The sequence below is a fragment of the Panulirus ornatus genome, chromosome 73, assembly GCF_036320965.1.
Source record: "Panulirus ornatus isolate Po-2019 chromosome 73, ASM3632096v1, whole genome shotgun sequence".
Classification (NCBI taxonomy): Eukaryota; Metazoa; Arthropoda; class Malacostraca; order Decapoda; family Palinuridae; genus Panulirus; species Panulirus ornatus.
In genome coordinates this window covers 5,449,426-5,467,198 of record NC_092296.1, presented here as the reverse complement: position 1 = coordinate 5,467,198, position 17,773 = coordinate 5,449,426, and the positions used below count along the sequence as shown (strand labels likewise).

Sequence of the window (17,773 nt, the reverse complement as noted above, 5' to 3'; positions counted from 1 at the left end):
TTTTTCTGGATTACTAACGCATCTATTGTCCGTCAGTTACTGATAAGCTTGTCAGTTAGCTGGAGGACTTTGCACCCAGCGTAGCCTGAGAACCTACCGTGGTGACACAAGGCGAGCAGGACGACGACCCGTGCTCATAAAGACTCGTGCCACTGACCTTGTCCTCTGGGGATTTATCACCAACAGAACTCGAATGCTGTTGGAGGTGAATGAGTCCGCTGGAGATGGCTGGCACGGTTTGGGTACTGTGAACTCATGGGTGAGGACTGTGAGTGTGCTGAGTGAACGTGCTTCACTTACTCGGCGCCAGTACTTGAGTACCCACCGCTATGCCTGAATAACAGCAATTTTTTTCAGTGTTCTCGGAAATAATCGTTCAGTATCATTTCTTGAAACGAAAAAGGAGATTATGAACTTAAGTGTTTACAGATTATCATTCTTTGAGGGTATGTTTATCAGCGAGATAATCTCGAGTCTTGATAATGTAGCCAGCTAGATTTATTATGTAAGGAAAGCAAGAGAATACTAACACTTCACACTCATGTTCCTGGTAATTAACGTCTATATCACGATTCTCCTCTTTCCCTGCCTAGTATATGTATAAATTTGAATTGAATATATGAACTTATAGTTATAATTAGAGAGAGATTGTTAATGTCAGTCATACGTCAGTGTTAAACGACGCGGTGTCGTGTAATTGTTAGGTGTTTTCGTAATATTGTTTCTGTTCTGTGTAGTATCTAAACCATGGTGGTAGATAAGTGGACTAATGTAGTTTGTTCTGTCGTATACTGTTTTGGTCAGACTGATGTAATATGACAATGTATCTCTGCTGTATAAGGCTTTGACACTTTAAATAGTGCATTCTGTACCCTGAATGAGCGAATAGTGGAGTCCGCGATTGTCCCACGACCTTCGATTTTCTCCTAACATCATTTCCCTATATCTTTTTAACCTTCATGATATGTTATTTCGTATCATGTCATAGTGTTAGATATAATAAATTAAAAATAGAGTGAAATAGATGGTATATGAGACTAAATAGGGCTATAAATGACTCGATGTCCGCTGAAAAGTGGAAGGTGAGGTCGGAGTCAGCCAGACGAACAGGTCTTACTTTTGTTTTGGGTGTCGTGGAGGAGGGAGGCCTTCGCGACGAAGTCATGTCAAAATGGATTCTTTCCATGAATTTGTAGAGTTCATACAATGTGAGCTCCCCTTATATCTCCTAGAACACCCGGTGAGTGCCTATGGAACTTAATCAGCCTTTACTACTCCTGAATTATGGAGCTGTTCATTACTACGGATAGGTCTTGGTGTCGTTGATGGTGATGGGAACAGCTGATTCCACTCTTGTTCTGCTCTATTTATTGGCTGTATGGTGACAGAACCTGTAGGAACAGATGGTGAAGGATTGAGATAACCAAGGACAAAAATTGAGGACGACGTGACGTGTATCCATGTTAGGAGTCGCCAGTTTTATTCTTGTGTAAAAGAAATGATGGTGGTGTAGTGGCTAGACAGGTTTTGAAGCAAGTGTAGAACCTCAAGTCATTCAAGAAAATATATATAATTTTTTAAAACCCTTTTTTGATAATACTGTATGTCCATCTTACAACATAGAATTACAGTCGCATTAATGTTTCACCAGAACATATATCAAGCTTTCAAGGAAGGCAAACAGTCTTGCGGCAAGGTAAATTTGACCATTCTGTGTAGAGTGATGGGTATTTGTCTTTAGTTACTTGAGATATAGTTGAGTTAGAACTATAAAACTGGGTCTGCCTCAGGTATGTGTCGGTTTCTTCATGGTGATGCAGTGCTTAGTTTGATGAGTGAAGCTGTTAAACCACGCAAGTTAGTTGGAATCCCTATAAGACTTGACTTTTTGTGAAAAATTGTCCGGCTTAAGTCAGTGTGGAAGAGAAATTCCTCAGGTTTATTGGATGTCTCTTTTGATGGTTTATTGCATATCTAATTTGTAAAATGTTTTATATCAGATGTGCTTCAGGAACTGTTGACTTTGCCGAAATGACATTTTAGTGAAAGCTGATTAAGAGAAAAGCAGAATAACCTATTTTTTTTCTTACAGGTTGCAGTCTTATTGGTTGCATGTACATTTTTAGCTCTCCTAGTGCTAGCAGTCAGGCGTCTTCACATCACATCCCCCAAAGAAATAACAGATGAAATTAAACGAGAGCTTAAGAATAAAGGTAAATATTGGAATGATTTATTTTTGGCATGTATATGGTGTATGTATAATAAGTGCATCTAAAGTAATTTTTATCCTTATAATTTTCTGTATTAAGTTTTGCTTTGTTTTGTCTTTGTGTTGCTATCACTGTTTGGTTAAAAGTAAATGTGGTAGTGCATCATGGTTGTGTTATGTCACTGTGGTCTGTAATAGTTTTATGGTTGAGGCAGTATGAGATGAGACTAAGATATGTGATAGCAGTGTAAAACTGAACCATCATTATCACCCTACCGTAGTCTTCTCACATCAGTCATCCATAAGAATATAATACAGCCATAACACACTCCCACATTTTATTTTAATCACTCAAACGTCACCATTTTTGTATTGCAAAATACAGTTAACAAAAAATGAAACTAGAATAGGAATTGTATCCATTTTTGTATGCAGATGATGCTGTGTTGGTAGTTATTTCAAATGAAGAATTTGATAGAATTATAGACTGCTGGAATGGTTTGTGTAGGAGGAGGATAATGAAAAAATGCAAGTAAAAAGGGGCTATGGTTTTGATGCATTACTCAAATCAACTCGAGAGTGGATGAGCCAATGTGGCCTTCCTTCATCTGTTCCTGGTGCATTCCCACTAATGTGGGACATAACAATTAGGTACGAAGAAAAAAAAGAAAAAGGAAGATTGTGATTTTAGAAAGAGATGATGTCACTTGTGTGACTGGTGAAGAACTAAAGTTTATGATGAATTTAGCAACTTCTTACCCTTCACTAAATACTTTTCCATAGTCATCTTTACCACAAAAATCTGATCCACTCATCCCCTACCTTTCCTAAAACTCCCTTGCTCTTCGCTTCTGTGTTCAGTCACATCCATCACTCTATCAGTCGGCATTCTTGCATACGCTTTTCCTGGTATAATTAAGAGAGACTTATTGCCCTGTAATTGCTACATACATCCTTTGCACCTTTTCCTTTGAATAAAGGATCAATGATACTTACTTTCACCCAATCTTCAGGCACAACCTTCTATTTTCATGCTAAATTACATATCGCACTCTCTCCTCCATACTTAAACATTTCGGCTGTAATCCCATTCACTCCAGATGTCTTTTGTACCTTCAGCCTCATTATTGCTTTTCTTACCCACTTTTGTTATAGGCCCTTGCACTTGCATCCTTTTCCTTCCATCCTCCATACCCTGCATGCATTACTTCTGCCTTCTCTTCTCCCATATTCATCAGTTCTTAAAATACTCTCCTAAGGAAGGGTCTGTTCCCTCAGCCATAACTTTGTCAGACCGATTTTAATGTGTGAAACCCCATTTGCTGAACTTCAAATAAAATCCTTGAAAGCCTTCTGTAAAGAAATGGGATTTCATTCCTCATAACTTACGTAAATAACATATTAAATAGATACAAAAGGCAAAGGGTTCTTTGTTACTTGGAGATATATTTTATTAGAATGTCAACATACCATGATTTCTTTTGTGTATTTTGATATGTTTTATGACTTTTTCACACAAATACCTTGTATGTTTTTCTTTTGCTTTACAGTTGATGATGTCAAAGACTTTGTTGGGGTTGGAACTCGGCCACGGTTCCGCAAACGTGACAAAATATATTTCTACGGCCGTAAAATGCTTCGGAAGGTAAATTGTTGAGGAAAGGTTGCATATATTTATACAATATTGTATATGCATGTCAGAAAATAGCTGTGTGCTTACCTTTATGTACAGTAATAGAACATGGTACAGTAGCATAATCTTGTACAAAAATGGTGCTGGTGGCCTTGATGGAGTAGATTTCACTAACACTGCAGTATCTTCAATACTTACATATCATGATTATGTATTTACTAGTGTAAAGACAGTTTGAGAGCAAAAAGGGGTTTTCTGGAACAAGTGTCACAAATCATGACTTTAGTTTAGACATGTTGATAGCATGGATGATGTGGCAAGACTGACTGGATGCTCATTGTAACTTTTATGAACAAACCTTTCATTAGTGAGACTGAACTATATACATGTGTTAGCCAGATTCTATGTATCCTATTGATATAATCTCCATTTCTGAGTTTATAGATGAGGTTGTGTTGAGATGAGATGCTGATTGAGCAAGAGAGGTTGGAGTGGATTTTACTGAAGTGGAGGAAAGAAGTGTTTGGTTGTCATATAAGTATTTTTGGTTATCTGGTGAAGAAAGAAAATCATTAAAAGAAAAGGAGGAAGAGTATAGGAGATCGAGACCCTTCTGGGATGCTGCTGTTAGTTAAAGGGGATGAGGTTGACCCACTAGCAAGCATTGACATAGGTTGAACAGAGAGGAGCAAGATATAAAGGAACGCAAAAAGAGGGGGAGGCCAAAAGAAGGGAGCTTGGAGATAAGACCCTGATCCCACACCTGGTCAGAAGCTCTTGATTTATCAAGAATTAATTCATAGGATTCTTTAAGATGTTCTATTGTTGATAACTAGGCAATAATTAGATGAAAAAGGATATCACTTGTGTATCTTGTCTCATGGAAGTTATGATGGTGGTCAGAGAGAAGACCGTATTATTCAAGATGTTTCAGGATGCGAGTTGAGAAGACATCCAAATACTTTGGAAGTATTAGAAGTCAAAGCAGCAGGATGATAGTTGTAGGGGTAACAATGGGCAATAATCTTGAATAGAATGTAACAATGGATGTTACCACGAGGAAGTAAAAGTTCTAGGATTTAAAGAGAAGCAGAACAGGAAAATGTTTTGGAAGGAGATGAATAGTACAAAGAGAATGAATGTGTCATCAGTGAAGGGAGCTGATGGGAAAATGGTATCAAACCAGGAAGAAGTAAAGAGGTGACAGACCACTTATTTTGAAGGACTATTTATATGTGTATCTCCTCCTCTTAGGTCAAAGCCAACATACCAACTCGTCCTGTGGCATCTCGACTCCTAGCCAAACGCATTGCACGAAAGTTGCTTGGGCGTAATGATCGAGAATCCCCCCAGTTAGAGGTGATTGAGCCACCTGTAGAATATATGCAGGAAGACCTGATCCATGTTGATCCTGCTGTCCCAGCAGATTTTGTCTACATGCTCAGAAATATCAGGTGAGATTCTCTTTCTTTATCTTTTTCAGGATGTTTTGTTTTAGGACATTGCAGTTTAGAGAAATGGGGATGAAAATTTTGCTAGACAGTTTTTTTTATTGCAATGTCAAGGGCCATTCTCAGGATGTAGGGTTAGTTTTAAATTAAAAACTTTGATTTAAAATTCTTGGATGATTATTTCATGGATTGCATGCTATACATTATATATGTAAACATTGTGGAATATCTAATGTCATCTTTTCAAGCTAATGTACACTGTTTAAACATAATTTTACACATTTTTTTAATATGTGTGGCAAGGTTAAACTGGAAGCTGCCTACATAAGGTTACGCTGTAGGTGAAAAGTCACCTTTGGCAGGGCTGTATCATCGTTATTTGACAAGAGTGTACAGTCTAGTCGGAAAACTTCTCGCTTTAAAGGAGTTCATCTTGTCCCTGCTACTGGGTTTAGTGCAGCCTTGGAGCCTTTGGATTTTTTGAAGGGGGTCCTGGGGCAATATGATAACATGTTGTGGATACATTTGATACATATATATTGAGTAGGACAAAGATATGAAATTCATTGAAAGATAATAGAATTAGTTTGTTCTGCAAACAATCATAAGCTTAGGTTGTTAGTTATGCAAACCTAGGACCCCTTTTATGGGGATCCTCCAGCTTCATGGCTGTGCTCCATGCAGGAGCAGGGTAAGGTGTGTATCTTTGGGAGTAGGAAGTTCCTCCATGAAGCTCTACTTCTTTCTCTCCATTAATGATGATACATCCTCATTAAAGGTAATTCTCCACTTATGGTGTTACTGTTTGAAGGCAGAGCCTAGTCACACTAATAACAATAAAGATTAGTACATACTGGTTATGTGTAGATGTGACTGTAAGACCTTCTCCTTAGGCATTCAGATAAGTAGAAAGCTCTTGTATCCCGAATTTCTACTATACTATTGTACAAATGTATATTGTAGTAATAGGTATCCATGTGATTTTATATGGAATGTTTTTGCCTTTTTGTGAGTTTGTGCCACTACAGTAATTCCCAGTGCTTTGTGGCATTGTTTAAAATTTTTCTGACTTTTTTTTGCTTACTGCCATAATAGTTTCACACTCATTTTATCTACTAACTCTATCTTTGGATAGTTTAAGCATTTATCAGTTATGGTGTCTAAGTGTAGCAAGACATCAGTTGATAGTCCTCTTCCTAACAAAGGAGTGAAATGTAAGCAAGTAATTATAATGCTGCTTAAAAAAAATAGATGTTTGTAAACGACTGGTAAAAGGTTAGAAGTATACTGATTTGATGGACGAATACTCTGATGGTTTATCAGCTGTGCATGATAATATGCCATGGGAAAAACGACTGTTTCAGCATCATTGGGGAATCCTGTATAGTTGCCCTTGATATACTCAAAGCTTTTGACAGGGTGTGGCATTGGGATCTCATGTTTAAGTTCCCCTCTTTTGGCTTCCCAGTCTTGCTTTGCTCCATCTTATTTAGCCTCCTGGTTGTTAGTGGATTAGCCTCTCCCCCTTTCTACATCAACAGCAGTCTTCCTCAAGGTTCTCTCCTGTCTTTTTCTTTTTTTAATAATTTCCTTTCTTCTGCAAATAACCAAATGCACTGAAACGCTGATGACACAACCCTACATCCTGAGTTGCCCTTTCTGCTCTTCATCTCTTCTCAACACAAATTCTGTTAACTCGGATTTGGACATTATTTTTCAGTGGGGTAAATGAAGTCAGGTTGGGTTTATTTATTTTTCATGGGGTAAATGAAGTCAGGTTGGGTTTAATACCTACAAGACCCAGTTTCTGCTCATCTCTCATGAAATTTCCTCGACTTTCCTATCTCCTTTGACAGTTCTGTAATTCCACTTTTTGATTCATTGAACATAGTTATTAATGTAACATCCACACTATCTTAAACCCCAAATTACTGGAGTAGCTAGGTCTAACTCTTAGAAACTGCAAGTACTGTTTAGATGCTGGAATTTCTTTTCTTCCGAACAGTTGCTCTGTTTATGCAAAGGATTAATTCTTTCTTGTATGGAATGCTGATCTCACATCGGGGGTGGTTCTAGCCCTACATCCTTACTTAAGAGTTGAGTCAAAAGAGATTTGACTTATCAACTCTGCTGGTCTAATGTCAAAACTTATCTCGCTTGCCCTACATTGCAATGTCGTTTCACATTTTCTCTTCTATAGGTACTATTTTGGGTATTGTTCCAGAGAGCTGGCTGCTTATGGTTACTGTTTAACCATTGGCTATTCAAGGGAGGGCACTTTTGATAGCTGTTCCTTTCCCTACACCTTGAAACTTTGGAAGTATCTACCTTGTTGAGTGATTTACAAGAACTATGACCTGGAACTTTTTGAATGGTGTTTCACTTCCTCCAAAATTCGTAAATATATTTCCTTGTCTCCTCTTTTTCCTTTTCTTTAACATTTCTATATTTCAAGTAAGGTCCAGCTTTGATGTGGAGTTTTGTCCATGACTAGAGCTTCCATTGTTAAAAGAAAAGAAAATATGAAAAGCTGTTGCTAAGCAAAAGGCATTAGCAAAACCTAGAATTTGAGTAGCTAAATACTATATGAATCATTCAGATTGAAGCATTCTCAAGGTACACCATTTTCAGTTCTGATGCTGACTGAAAAGGTAAAAGATTTTCATATTCAGATTAATTTGAAAAATAATTGTGCATTTTCTTGGGGGTGCTTGGCCTCTTTTAAGCTTTGCCATGGCATTAGAAGGCTTGATGTGTCTGTTGAGAAAATATGAATCTTCTGAAGAATTTTTGTTTTTTAGCTTCTAACCATTGAACAAATATAAATAGCTGGGCATACTTAAAATGTCAATAAGACAGGATTATTTTGGTGTTATTTTGGAGCCTGAATGTGGTAGAGGGTGTGTTATGCAATGGATAGTGAATTGGAGCAATGTGGTATACGGTAGGCGACTTGCTCTAAATGGGCTGAATTGAGCTCTTGAAGTGGGCAGAGGAAACTACAGAAAGGTCTATGGGGCTAGGTTGTGAATGGGGAGCTTTGGTTTTGTTGAATTATATATGACAACTGTAGAGAAGAGGTGTGAAAGAAGTTGTATCTTTATCTGTTTCTGGTGCTACTTAGCCAGTTAAGCTGCCATTTAAAGGACTGTATGGGGGAAGGGGGGATCTTTTGGTGAAAAATACTTGAGAATAAGCATAAATAGATGTTGAAATAATTATTTAAAGGAACACACTACAGTTATGTGCATACAAATCATTCTAAATCACTCCATCATTTGCATGGGTGGTTCAGTAGTAAGTAATAGTACATATATAAACTTCCAAGACTGAAAGCAGGAGATAAATTTTTTGGTACTGGATTTGATATGCTACTTTCAGTAGACACTGATCTGGAAGGAAGGGCAGACTTAAAAAAATGCTCTTGGTTTTCAGTTGGCTTGATTTTTGGAGCCTTTGACTAATTATGGTCTCCCTCAGTGCTCTCGGGTGTTGATGATAAGGCTGCATAGTCGTATGAGAGGTCTGATCAGTGAAATAAGAGGCGTTGCTCCTTTCAGTAGCAAGGAAGTGATTGGTTCATTAGAGCGAGCTTTTCCTCAATAAGACTGTACTTTCTTTTGTCAATAGACAGTGCTGCAGCTTACAAAAGATGACTTTTTGTTCATGGCATAAACACAAGCAGGTTGAGTCCAGAAGTGCCAAGAAAGGAAATGATTGTATATTTCAGTATAACAAGCACCTCTAAAGGAAAGATTGCTGTATATTAGAGATGGAAGTAATGAAAAGTGAACAGCTTCCTTAATTGTTAACTAAATCTAGGTTATGATCTGTCAGTGACCAGCTTTTGCATATTCTAATATATTACACCTTATCAGTTTCTCATGACCCTGGGATCAGGCCTGAGTCTCATGTGTTGTAAATGCAAAGTCAATTATTAATTTTTTCTTGCCTTTGACTTCTCACCTTTTGACTGGCATGGTTAAAGCCATGTGGGTAATAAGCAGCATAACAACACATGTGTACATAATGGGTATTACTGTAAATACTCGTGAGATATGCATATGTATGTTGAATATATGTACACTTAATTATTTATAGCAAGTCATTCTTAATTTTTTTAAGTCTTTTGATCGAAAAGTTTTTAACTGTAAAGGTGGTAATCCAGCACACTTATGTTCACAAATATCACATCCCAGGCCTACTTTCAAGGCTAGGTAATGTACTCTTTAGATAATTTTACACCAAGTAAAAGATATTGTGCTACCCTGTACACTTACTTGCTCACTTTCCCCAGTCATAAGCTAACCTACCCCTTCCAGACTTGTGCTTACATGCATTTAGTTTCTTAGGCTGCCCAACTCTATCCATCTGTTTGCCTGTCTGACAATTACATGTTGTCTGTCCTCTTTTGCTTGCCAATCTTCTGTCTTTGTTTGTGGCTATACAGTGCTACCCTTTCTGAACCTTTTTGACTGAATCATACTCTCTGGCTGTTTTAATTTGCCCAGACTTTCAATGGCATGTTTGTTGTTACTGCTTGTCTTATGAGTAAAAATGGCATCCCCTGCCATTGATTTTTAAAGCTTTTCTCGGTATATAAGACAGTTTCCTCATAAACCATATGAATTAATTTAGACATTACCTTCTACTTTGTACTCTTGTCATGCACATTTGCACTCGGTCCTTCATAGTTAAGATGCTTCGTTGCCAATTTTATCTCCAGATGCTACCCACTTTTCCCTCTCCTTGTCCAATGCTGTTATTAGTATGCCATCAAAATAGATCTATTGATATGTGCTCAGTTTTTGAGGTTACTGACTCTCATTAATTTTTGGTCATTCTGGCCATGTTCACATTTCTCTCTCCCATCAAAAGTGTTTCCAAGTTTCTTGGTGCTCTGTCTATATCCCTCTACTTGTGCTGCAATATTATTTCATTGGAGCAACATGAATGTATTTTTATGGAGTTTTAGTACAGTGTTACCTTACCTGAGAAGGGCTTGTTAAACATCTTTTATATTATGAGAAGATATTAAGTAACTAACATAGTCATTTGGATTTAGGGTTTAAGATCCTTTACTTTTTTAGTTTGTAAGGAAATTATATAAAGTGTTACATCATTTGATAGAATTTGATTGTTTTTATGTTGAATATGGTTTTGATTTTTTTCTTTCAGAGTTTTTGGGTACTTTGATATGCCATTATTTATGGAGCTGTGCAAGAGTGTCCAGACTGTTCATCTCTTTAAAGGGCAAACCTTATTTTGTGTTGGTAAGTAAATTGTAAAATTATTTGGGTTTCACTGTATGATTAAGTCCAGTAACTTTATTTTGCTCATTGTGAATTTGAGAACACAGACATTTGAATTTTTGCTGTGTTGGCAGTTTATCAGCAGTATGCTTGGTCACTCCTCAAGAAGGCAAAGGGAATAGCAAGAAATAGCAAAAGAAAGGTGGATAAGGGCTTGGTAGGAAAGATGAAATGCCAGTTTGATGATATTGATGTTATTTGGTATAGCATTATTAAAGGAATTAGTTGAGATATATAGAAGGGAGAAGATTGGGGATGTATATAGTAAAAGCTCAGTCTGTCAATGGATGTGAGCAGGAAATGAAAGGGATACTTTGGTCATTTGTTGAACTGCCAAAGTGTTTGAGTGGCTGTTATATTTTCATGATTTGATGAATGTAATGAGTACTAAAGGAACTAATGTATTTTAATCATTAATCTTTTCCCATAGACATATGATGATCCTTGAGGGACTATTCCTTATCACATTTTAACTTTTGCTGCCTCTGTTTAGTTATCCATTGACGTATTGTATCCTATACAGATATCTCATTGCCAAGAAAGAGTGAGGAAAATTCTGCCCATTTTGATACTCGTACAACTGCCACTATAAGTGCAAGGCTGTCATCTTGTAGGTCATGCTTACTTGGTGACCTTCTGAAAAATATACATATAGATAATTGGGTGACCCAGTGTATTGAGAAACTTTTATGTTATGAATCAGATTGAGGAAAGTGATGAGCAATAACGAAAGAAATTTGTAGAAGCGAGTCATTTTAGTGGAATCATTCGAGGGATGGGGAGTTGGCATGCTTAAAAGTCGTCTCTGTAGACCTCTGTAGGAGGAAATTATATAACAACCATGCCCACTTTTTTCTTTATCTGCATATAATCTTGGGTTACTGCAGAATTTTGGTAACATAATTGATAAAGATCTAATATTTTTCAAAAGAAAAACATGCCAGCCATTTTATTGATCACCCTTTTGTGGTGAGAAAAACACAGATCTGGTACAAGCATCCTTGATATTGCATATGCTGATCAGTTTGTGGAAAAAGTTTAGGCCTATTATGTCTGGAAGTGTGTGGGATACCAGTACAAGTATTAAAGGCCATTGGATTTTCTTTGAGGCAGAGGTTACTGACAGTTTGTTCACATAAGAGGTTGACTACTTTAAAGTGTATAACGCCTCCTTCTAAGGGTTAAATCTCTCGAGTAGCATGTAAGATATTTCTGTCCATTCCTAAAGGACACATTACGAGATTTCATCAGGTATGTGTACCTTTTATGGATCAGGGCCCTTCATTGTGTGACTTGCATCTTTTTGGGCAGACCTAATATTTTTGATAGTCATATCTCTGTCTCATTAGTGATGGGGTGATGCATCCTCAATTGTAAATACACCTTGGAACTTGCTGCATGAATCCAAGGCTTACTTTATAATTAGTCATTACTTTTGGAGCTCTCTCATTACACCTTATGCATATTGAATATAGGGAAATTATGAATTGTAAAAAAGCTGAGCAAGGTTATTAGGTACAGTAGGTTTGAGGGACAAGGCAGCTGGGAGGTAAGTTTGAATTGAGAAAAACTGGAGGAAATGAAGTGTTTTAGATATCTGGGAGTGGATTTGGAAGCGGAATTGAATCATAGGGTGGGGGAGGGGGTGAAAGTTCTGGGAGCGTTGAAAAATGTGTGGAAGCCGAGATCGTTATCTTGGAAAGCAAAAATGGGTATGTTTGAAGGAATAGTGGTTCCAACAATGTTATATGGTTGCAAGGCGTGGGCTATAGATAGAGTTGTGCGGAGGAGGGTGGATGAGATGTATGAGGACAATATGTGGTGAGAGGTGGTTTGAGTAAGTCATGAAAGGGCAAGAGAGATGTGTGGTAATAAAAATAGTGTGGTTGAGAGAGCAGAAGAGGGTGTTTTGAAATGGTTTGGTCACATGGAGAGAATGAGTGAGGAAAGATTGACCAAGAGGATATGTGTCAGAGGTGGAGGAAACGAGGAGAAGTGGGAGACCAAATTGGAGGTGGATAGATGGAGTGAAAAAGATTTTGAGTGATTGGGGCCTGAACATGCAGGAGGGTGAAAGGTGTGAAAGGAATAGAGTGAATTGGAATGATGTGGTATACCGGTGGTCGACGTGCTGTCAGTGGATTGAACCAGGGCATGTGAAGCATCTGGGGTAAACCATGGAAAGTTGTGTGGGGCTGGATTTGGAAAGGGAGCTGTTGTTTCTGTGCATTATACATGACAGCTAGAGACTGAGTGTGAACGAATGTGGCCTTTATTGTCTTTTCCTAGCGCTACCTCGCACACATGAGGGGGGAGGGGGTTGTCATTTCATGTGTGGCGGGGTGGCGACGGGAATGAATAAGGGCAGACAGTATGAATTATGTACGTGTATATATATATATATATATATATATATATATATATATATATATATGTCTGTGTGTGTATATATATGTATACGTTGAGATGTATAGGTATGTATATGTGCGTGTGGATGTGTATGTATATACATGTGTACGTGGGTGGGTTGGCCCATTCTTTCGTCTGTTTCCTTGCACTACCTCGCTAGCATGGGAGACAGCGACTAAGTATAATAAAAAAAAATAATAATAAAAAAGCTGATGTGTATCATGAAGTTTTCAGCTTTTTCCTTCTGTCCATAGGTCAAAATGATGAAAACATCTTCATAGCTCAGACAGGACGACTGAGTGTTTATGTTACTGACCCTGATGGCACAACTCTTGCTTTAAAGGAAGTACTTCCTGGAGAGTCCATCATTTCTCTTTTATCCTTTTGTGATGTATTAACTGGTCATCCACAACCATACAAGACTGTGGAAGCTAAAGCTGAGGAAGATTCTGTTGTCATGAAATTTCCTGTGAAAGCATTTGAAGAGACATTTCGGAAATATCCAGATATGTTTGTTCGAGTGGTGCAGATCATCATGGCGAGATTGATGCGTGTCACTTTCATGGCACTACATCAGTATCTTGGACTATCTGCAGAGCTCATTAACAAGGTTAGTATACTATATTTTTCCTCAAAAATATGTAAATGATATTGTATTTCACCTATGTCTACTCCCAGGTATTTAAAACACTTCTTCCAAGACTTTTCCATTCAGACTTGCAGCCCAACTAATGTCTCCTCACTGCTAAATTCAGAACTTTACTTTTATTCTCAAGTACTCTTGGCTTTCATCTTCCATTTTGTCCCAGACTCGGATGACAACATTTGTAGTTTCTTGCCAAATCTGCCACCAGCACTTGTCATAAGCAAGCAACAACTGACTCTCCTCCCAGGTTCTCCAGCTCCCAACAGACTATATATCTACCCTACTTGCCAAGACACCTGTATTTACCTCCCTCACCATGCTGTCTATAAGTAGATTAAACAGTCGTGTGGACATCACAGACCCTTGTTTACTTTGAATCACTCGTACTCCATAGAACCTGCTCATACATGCCTTACACGCTTGATAAAACTTTTAACTGCTTTTAGTAGCTCTCCTTTCACACCATTTGGAACACCTTCCATAAAGCATATCTATCAACCTAAACATGTGCTTTCTGCAGATCCTTAAATGCTGTATACAAATCCTTTTATCCTGCACACATTCTTCAAAGCAAACGCCTAATCCTCATGTCCTCTACCATTCCTAAAAACCACATTTTTACTCTCCATTCTGGTGCTTGATGCTTGCCACCACCCTCTCAACCACTTGTCCCTTCAACTTCCCATTTATGGATCTGGAGAAGGCATATGATAGAGTTGATGGAGAGGCTTTGTGGAAGGTATTAAGAACATATGGTGTGGGTGCAAGTTATTAGAAGCAGTGAAAAGTTTTTATCGAGGATGTAGGGCATGTGTACAAGTAGGAAGAGGAAAGTGATTGGTTCTCAGTGAATGTTGGTTTGCAGTAGGGGTGCATGTCTCCATGGTTGTTTAATTTGTTTATGGATTGGATTCTTAGGAAGGTGAATGAAAGAGTTTTGGAAAGAGGGGCAAGTATGCATTCTGTTGTGGATGAGAGAGCTTGAGAAGCGAGTCGGTTGTTGTTCGCTGATGATACAGCGCTAGTGGCTGATTTGGGTGGGAAACTGCTGAAGCTGGTGACTGAGTTTGGTAAAGTGTGTGAAAAAAGAAAGCTGGGAGTAAATGTGAATAAGAGCAAGGTTATTAGGTACAGTAGGGTTGAGGGACAAGTCAATTGGGAAGTAAGTTTAAGTGGAGAAAAACTGGAGGAAGTAAAGTGTTTTAGATATCTGGTAGTGGATTTGGCAGTGGATGGAAGCGGAAGTGAATCATAGGGTGGGGAAGGGGGCGAAAGTTCTGGGAGTGTGGAAGAATGCGTGGAAGTCGAGAACGTTATCTTGGAAAACAAAAATGGGTATGTTTGAAGGAATAGCGTTTTCCAACAATGTCGGCCATAGATAGAGTTGTGCGGAGGAGGATGGACGTGCTGGAAATGAGAAGTTTGAGGACAATATGTGGTGTGAGGTGGTTTTATCAAGTAAGTAATGAAAGGGTAAGAGAGATGTGTTTACCAAATCATTTTCCCTAACCCTCTCACTTTGCACACCACCTTGACTAAAACACCCTATATCTGCCACTCTGTCATCAAACACATTCAACAAACCTTCAAAATACTCACTCCATCTCCTTCTCACATCACCACTACTTGTTATCACCTCCCCATTAGCCCCCTTCACTGAAGTTCCCATTTGTTCCCTTGTCTTACGCACTTTATTTACCTCCTTCCAAAACGTCTTTTTATTCTCCCTAAAATTTAATGATACTCTCACCCCAACTCTCATTTGCCCTCTTTTTCACCTCTTGCACCTTTGTCTTGACCTACTGCCTCTTTCTTTTATATATCTCCCACTCGTTTGCATTATTTCCCTGCAAAAATTGTCCAAATGCCTCTCTTCTCTTTCACTAATAATCTTGCTTCTTCATCCCACCACTCGCTACCCTTTCTAATCTGTCCACCTCCCATGCTTCTCATGCCACGAGCATCTTTTGCACTAGCCATCACTGCTCCCCTAAATACATCCCATTCCTCCCCCACTCTCCTTACCTCCTTTGTTCTCACCTTTTTTCATTCTGTACTCAGTTGCTCCTGGTACTTCCTCACACAAGTCTCCTTCCCAAGCTCACTTACTCTCACCACTCTCTTCACCCCAACATTCTCTCTTCTTTTCTGAAAACCTCTACAAATCTTCACCTTCGCCTCCACAAGATAATGATCAGACATCCCTCCAGTTGCATCTCTCAGCACATTAACATCCAAAAGTCTCTCTTTCGCGCGCCTATCATTTAACACGTAATCCAATAACGCTCTCTGGCCATCTCTTCTTTTTACATACGTATACATATGTATATCTCTCTTTTTAAACCAGGTATTCCCAATCACCAGTCCTTTTTCCGCACATAAATCTACAAGCTCTCCATTTCCATTTACAACACTGAACACCCCATGTATACCAATTATTACCTCAACTGCCACATTACTCACCTTTGCATTCAAGTCACCCATCACTGTAACCCGGTCACGTGCATCAAAACTACTAACACGCTCATTCAGCTGCTCCCAAAACACTTGCCTCTAGTGATCTTTCTTCTCGTGCCCAGATGCATATGCACCAATAATCACCCATCTCTCTCCATCCACTTTCAGTTTTACCCATATCAATCTAGAGTTTACTTTCTTACACTCTTATCACATACTCCCACCACTCCTGTTTCAGGAGTAGTGCTACTCCTTCCCTTGCTCTTGTCATCTCACTAACTCCTGACTTTACTCCCAAGACATACCCAAACCACTCTTCTCCTTTACCCTTGAGCTTCGTTTCACTCAGAGCCAAATCATCCAGGTTCCTTTCCTCATACATACTACCTAACTCTCCATTTTTCTCGGTTACATCCACACACATTTAGACACCCCAATCTGAGCCTTCGAGGAGGATGAGCACTTCCCGCGTGACTCCTTCTTCTGTTTCCCCTTTTAGAAAGTCAATATATATTGTTGGCTTTCATATTCCGCAAAGCTTTTACTACTTCTTCTCTGTTTACCAAATCATTCTCCCTAACCCTCTCACTTTGCACACCACCTCAACCAAACACCCTATATCTGCCACTCTATCATCAAACACATTCAACAAACCTTCAAAATACTCACTCCATCTCCTTCTCAAATCACCACTACTTGTTATCACCTTCCCATTAGCCCCCTTCACTGATGTTCTTAACGCTACCTCGCTAAAGCGGGAAATGGCGAATAGTTTGAAAGAAAAAAATATATATATATATATATATATATATATTTTTTTTTTTTTTCTTTTTATACCTCGTCGCTGTCTCCCGCGTTTGCGAGGTAGCGCAAGGAAACAGACGAAAGAAATGGCCCAACCCCCCCCATACACATGTACATACACACGTCCACACACGCAAATATACATACCTACACAGCTTTCCATGGTTTACCCCGGACGCTTCACATGCCTTGATTCAATCCACTGACAGCACGTCAACCCCTGTATACCACATCGCTCCAATTCACTCTATTCCTTGCCCTCCTTTCACCCTCCTGCATGTTCAGGCCCCGATCACACAAAATCCTTTTCACTCCATCTTTCCACCTCCAATTTGGTCTCCCTCTTCTCCTCGTTCCCTCCACCTCCGACACATATATCCTCTTGGTCAATCTTTCCTCACTCATTCTCTCCATGTGCCCAAACCACTTCAAAACACCCTCTTCTGCTCTCTCAACCACGCTCTTTTTATTTCCACACATCTCTCTTACCCTTACGTTACTTACTCGATCAAACCACCTCACACCACACATTGTCCTCAAACATCTCATTTCCCTGGGGATAGGGGAGAAAGATTACTTCCCACGTATTCCCTGTGTGCCGTAGAACGCGACTAAAAGGGAAGGGAGCAGGGGCTGGAAATCCTCCCCTCTCTTTTTTTTTTTTAATTTTCCAAAAGAAGGAACAGAGGGGGCCAGGTGAAGATATTCCAAAAAAGGCCCAGTCCTCTGTTCTTAACGCTACCTCGCTAACGCGGGAAATGGCGAATAGTTAAAAGAAGAAGATATATATATATATATATATATATATATATATATATATATATATATATATATATATATATATATATATAT

The 17,773-nt window shown here is 38.8% G+C and overlaps 1 protein-coding gene across 5 annotated transcripts in view; it reads left to right on the top strand.

Moving 5' to 3' along the window:
* Window positions 1-1,118: 1,118 nt before the first annotated feature.
* sws (patatin like phospholipase domain containing sws) overlaps window positions 1,119-17,773 on the top strand; it is a 90,035-nt gene continuing 73,380 nt past the window's right edge. For all 5 annotated transcript variants that reach the window (XR_011712618.1, XM_071661133.1, XM_071661134.1 and 2 more), the window contains exons 1-6: window positions 1,119-1,240; window positions 2,093-2,213; window positions 3,760-3,854; window positions 5,097-5,296; window positions 10,472-10,566; window positions 13,269-13,624. Coding sequence is in view for 4 of the 5 variants with exons in the window: in XM_071661133.1 (XP_071517234.1) it covers window positions 1,172-1,240; window positions 2,093-2,213; window positions 3,760-3,854; window positions 5,097-5,296; window positions 10,472-10,566; window positions 13,269-13,624 (936 nt within the window). In the remaining variant the exon portion in view is untranslated. The remainder of the gene's footprint in view (window positions 1,241-2,092; window positions 2,214-3,759; window positions 3,855-5,096; window positions 5,297-10,471; window positions 10,567-13,268; window positions 13,625-17,773) is intronic.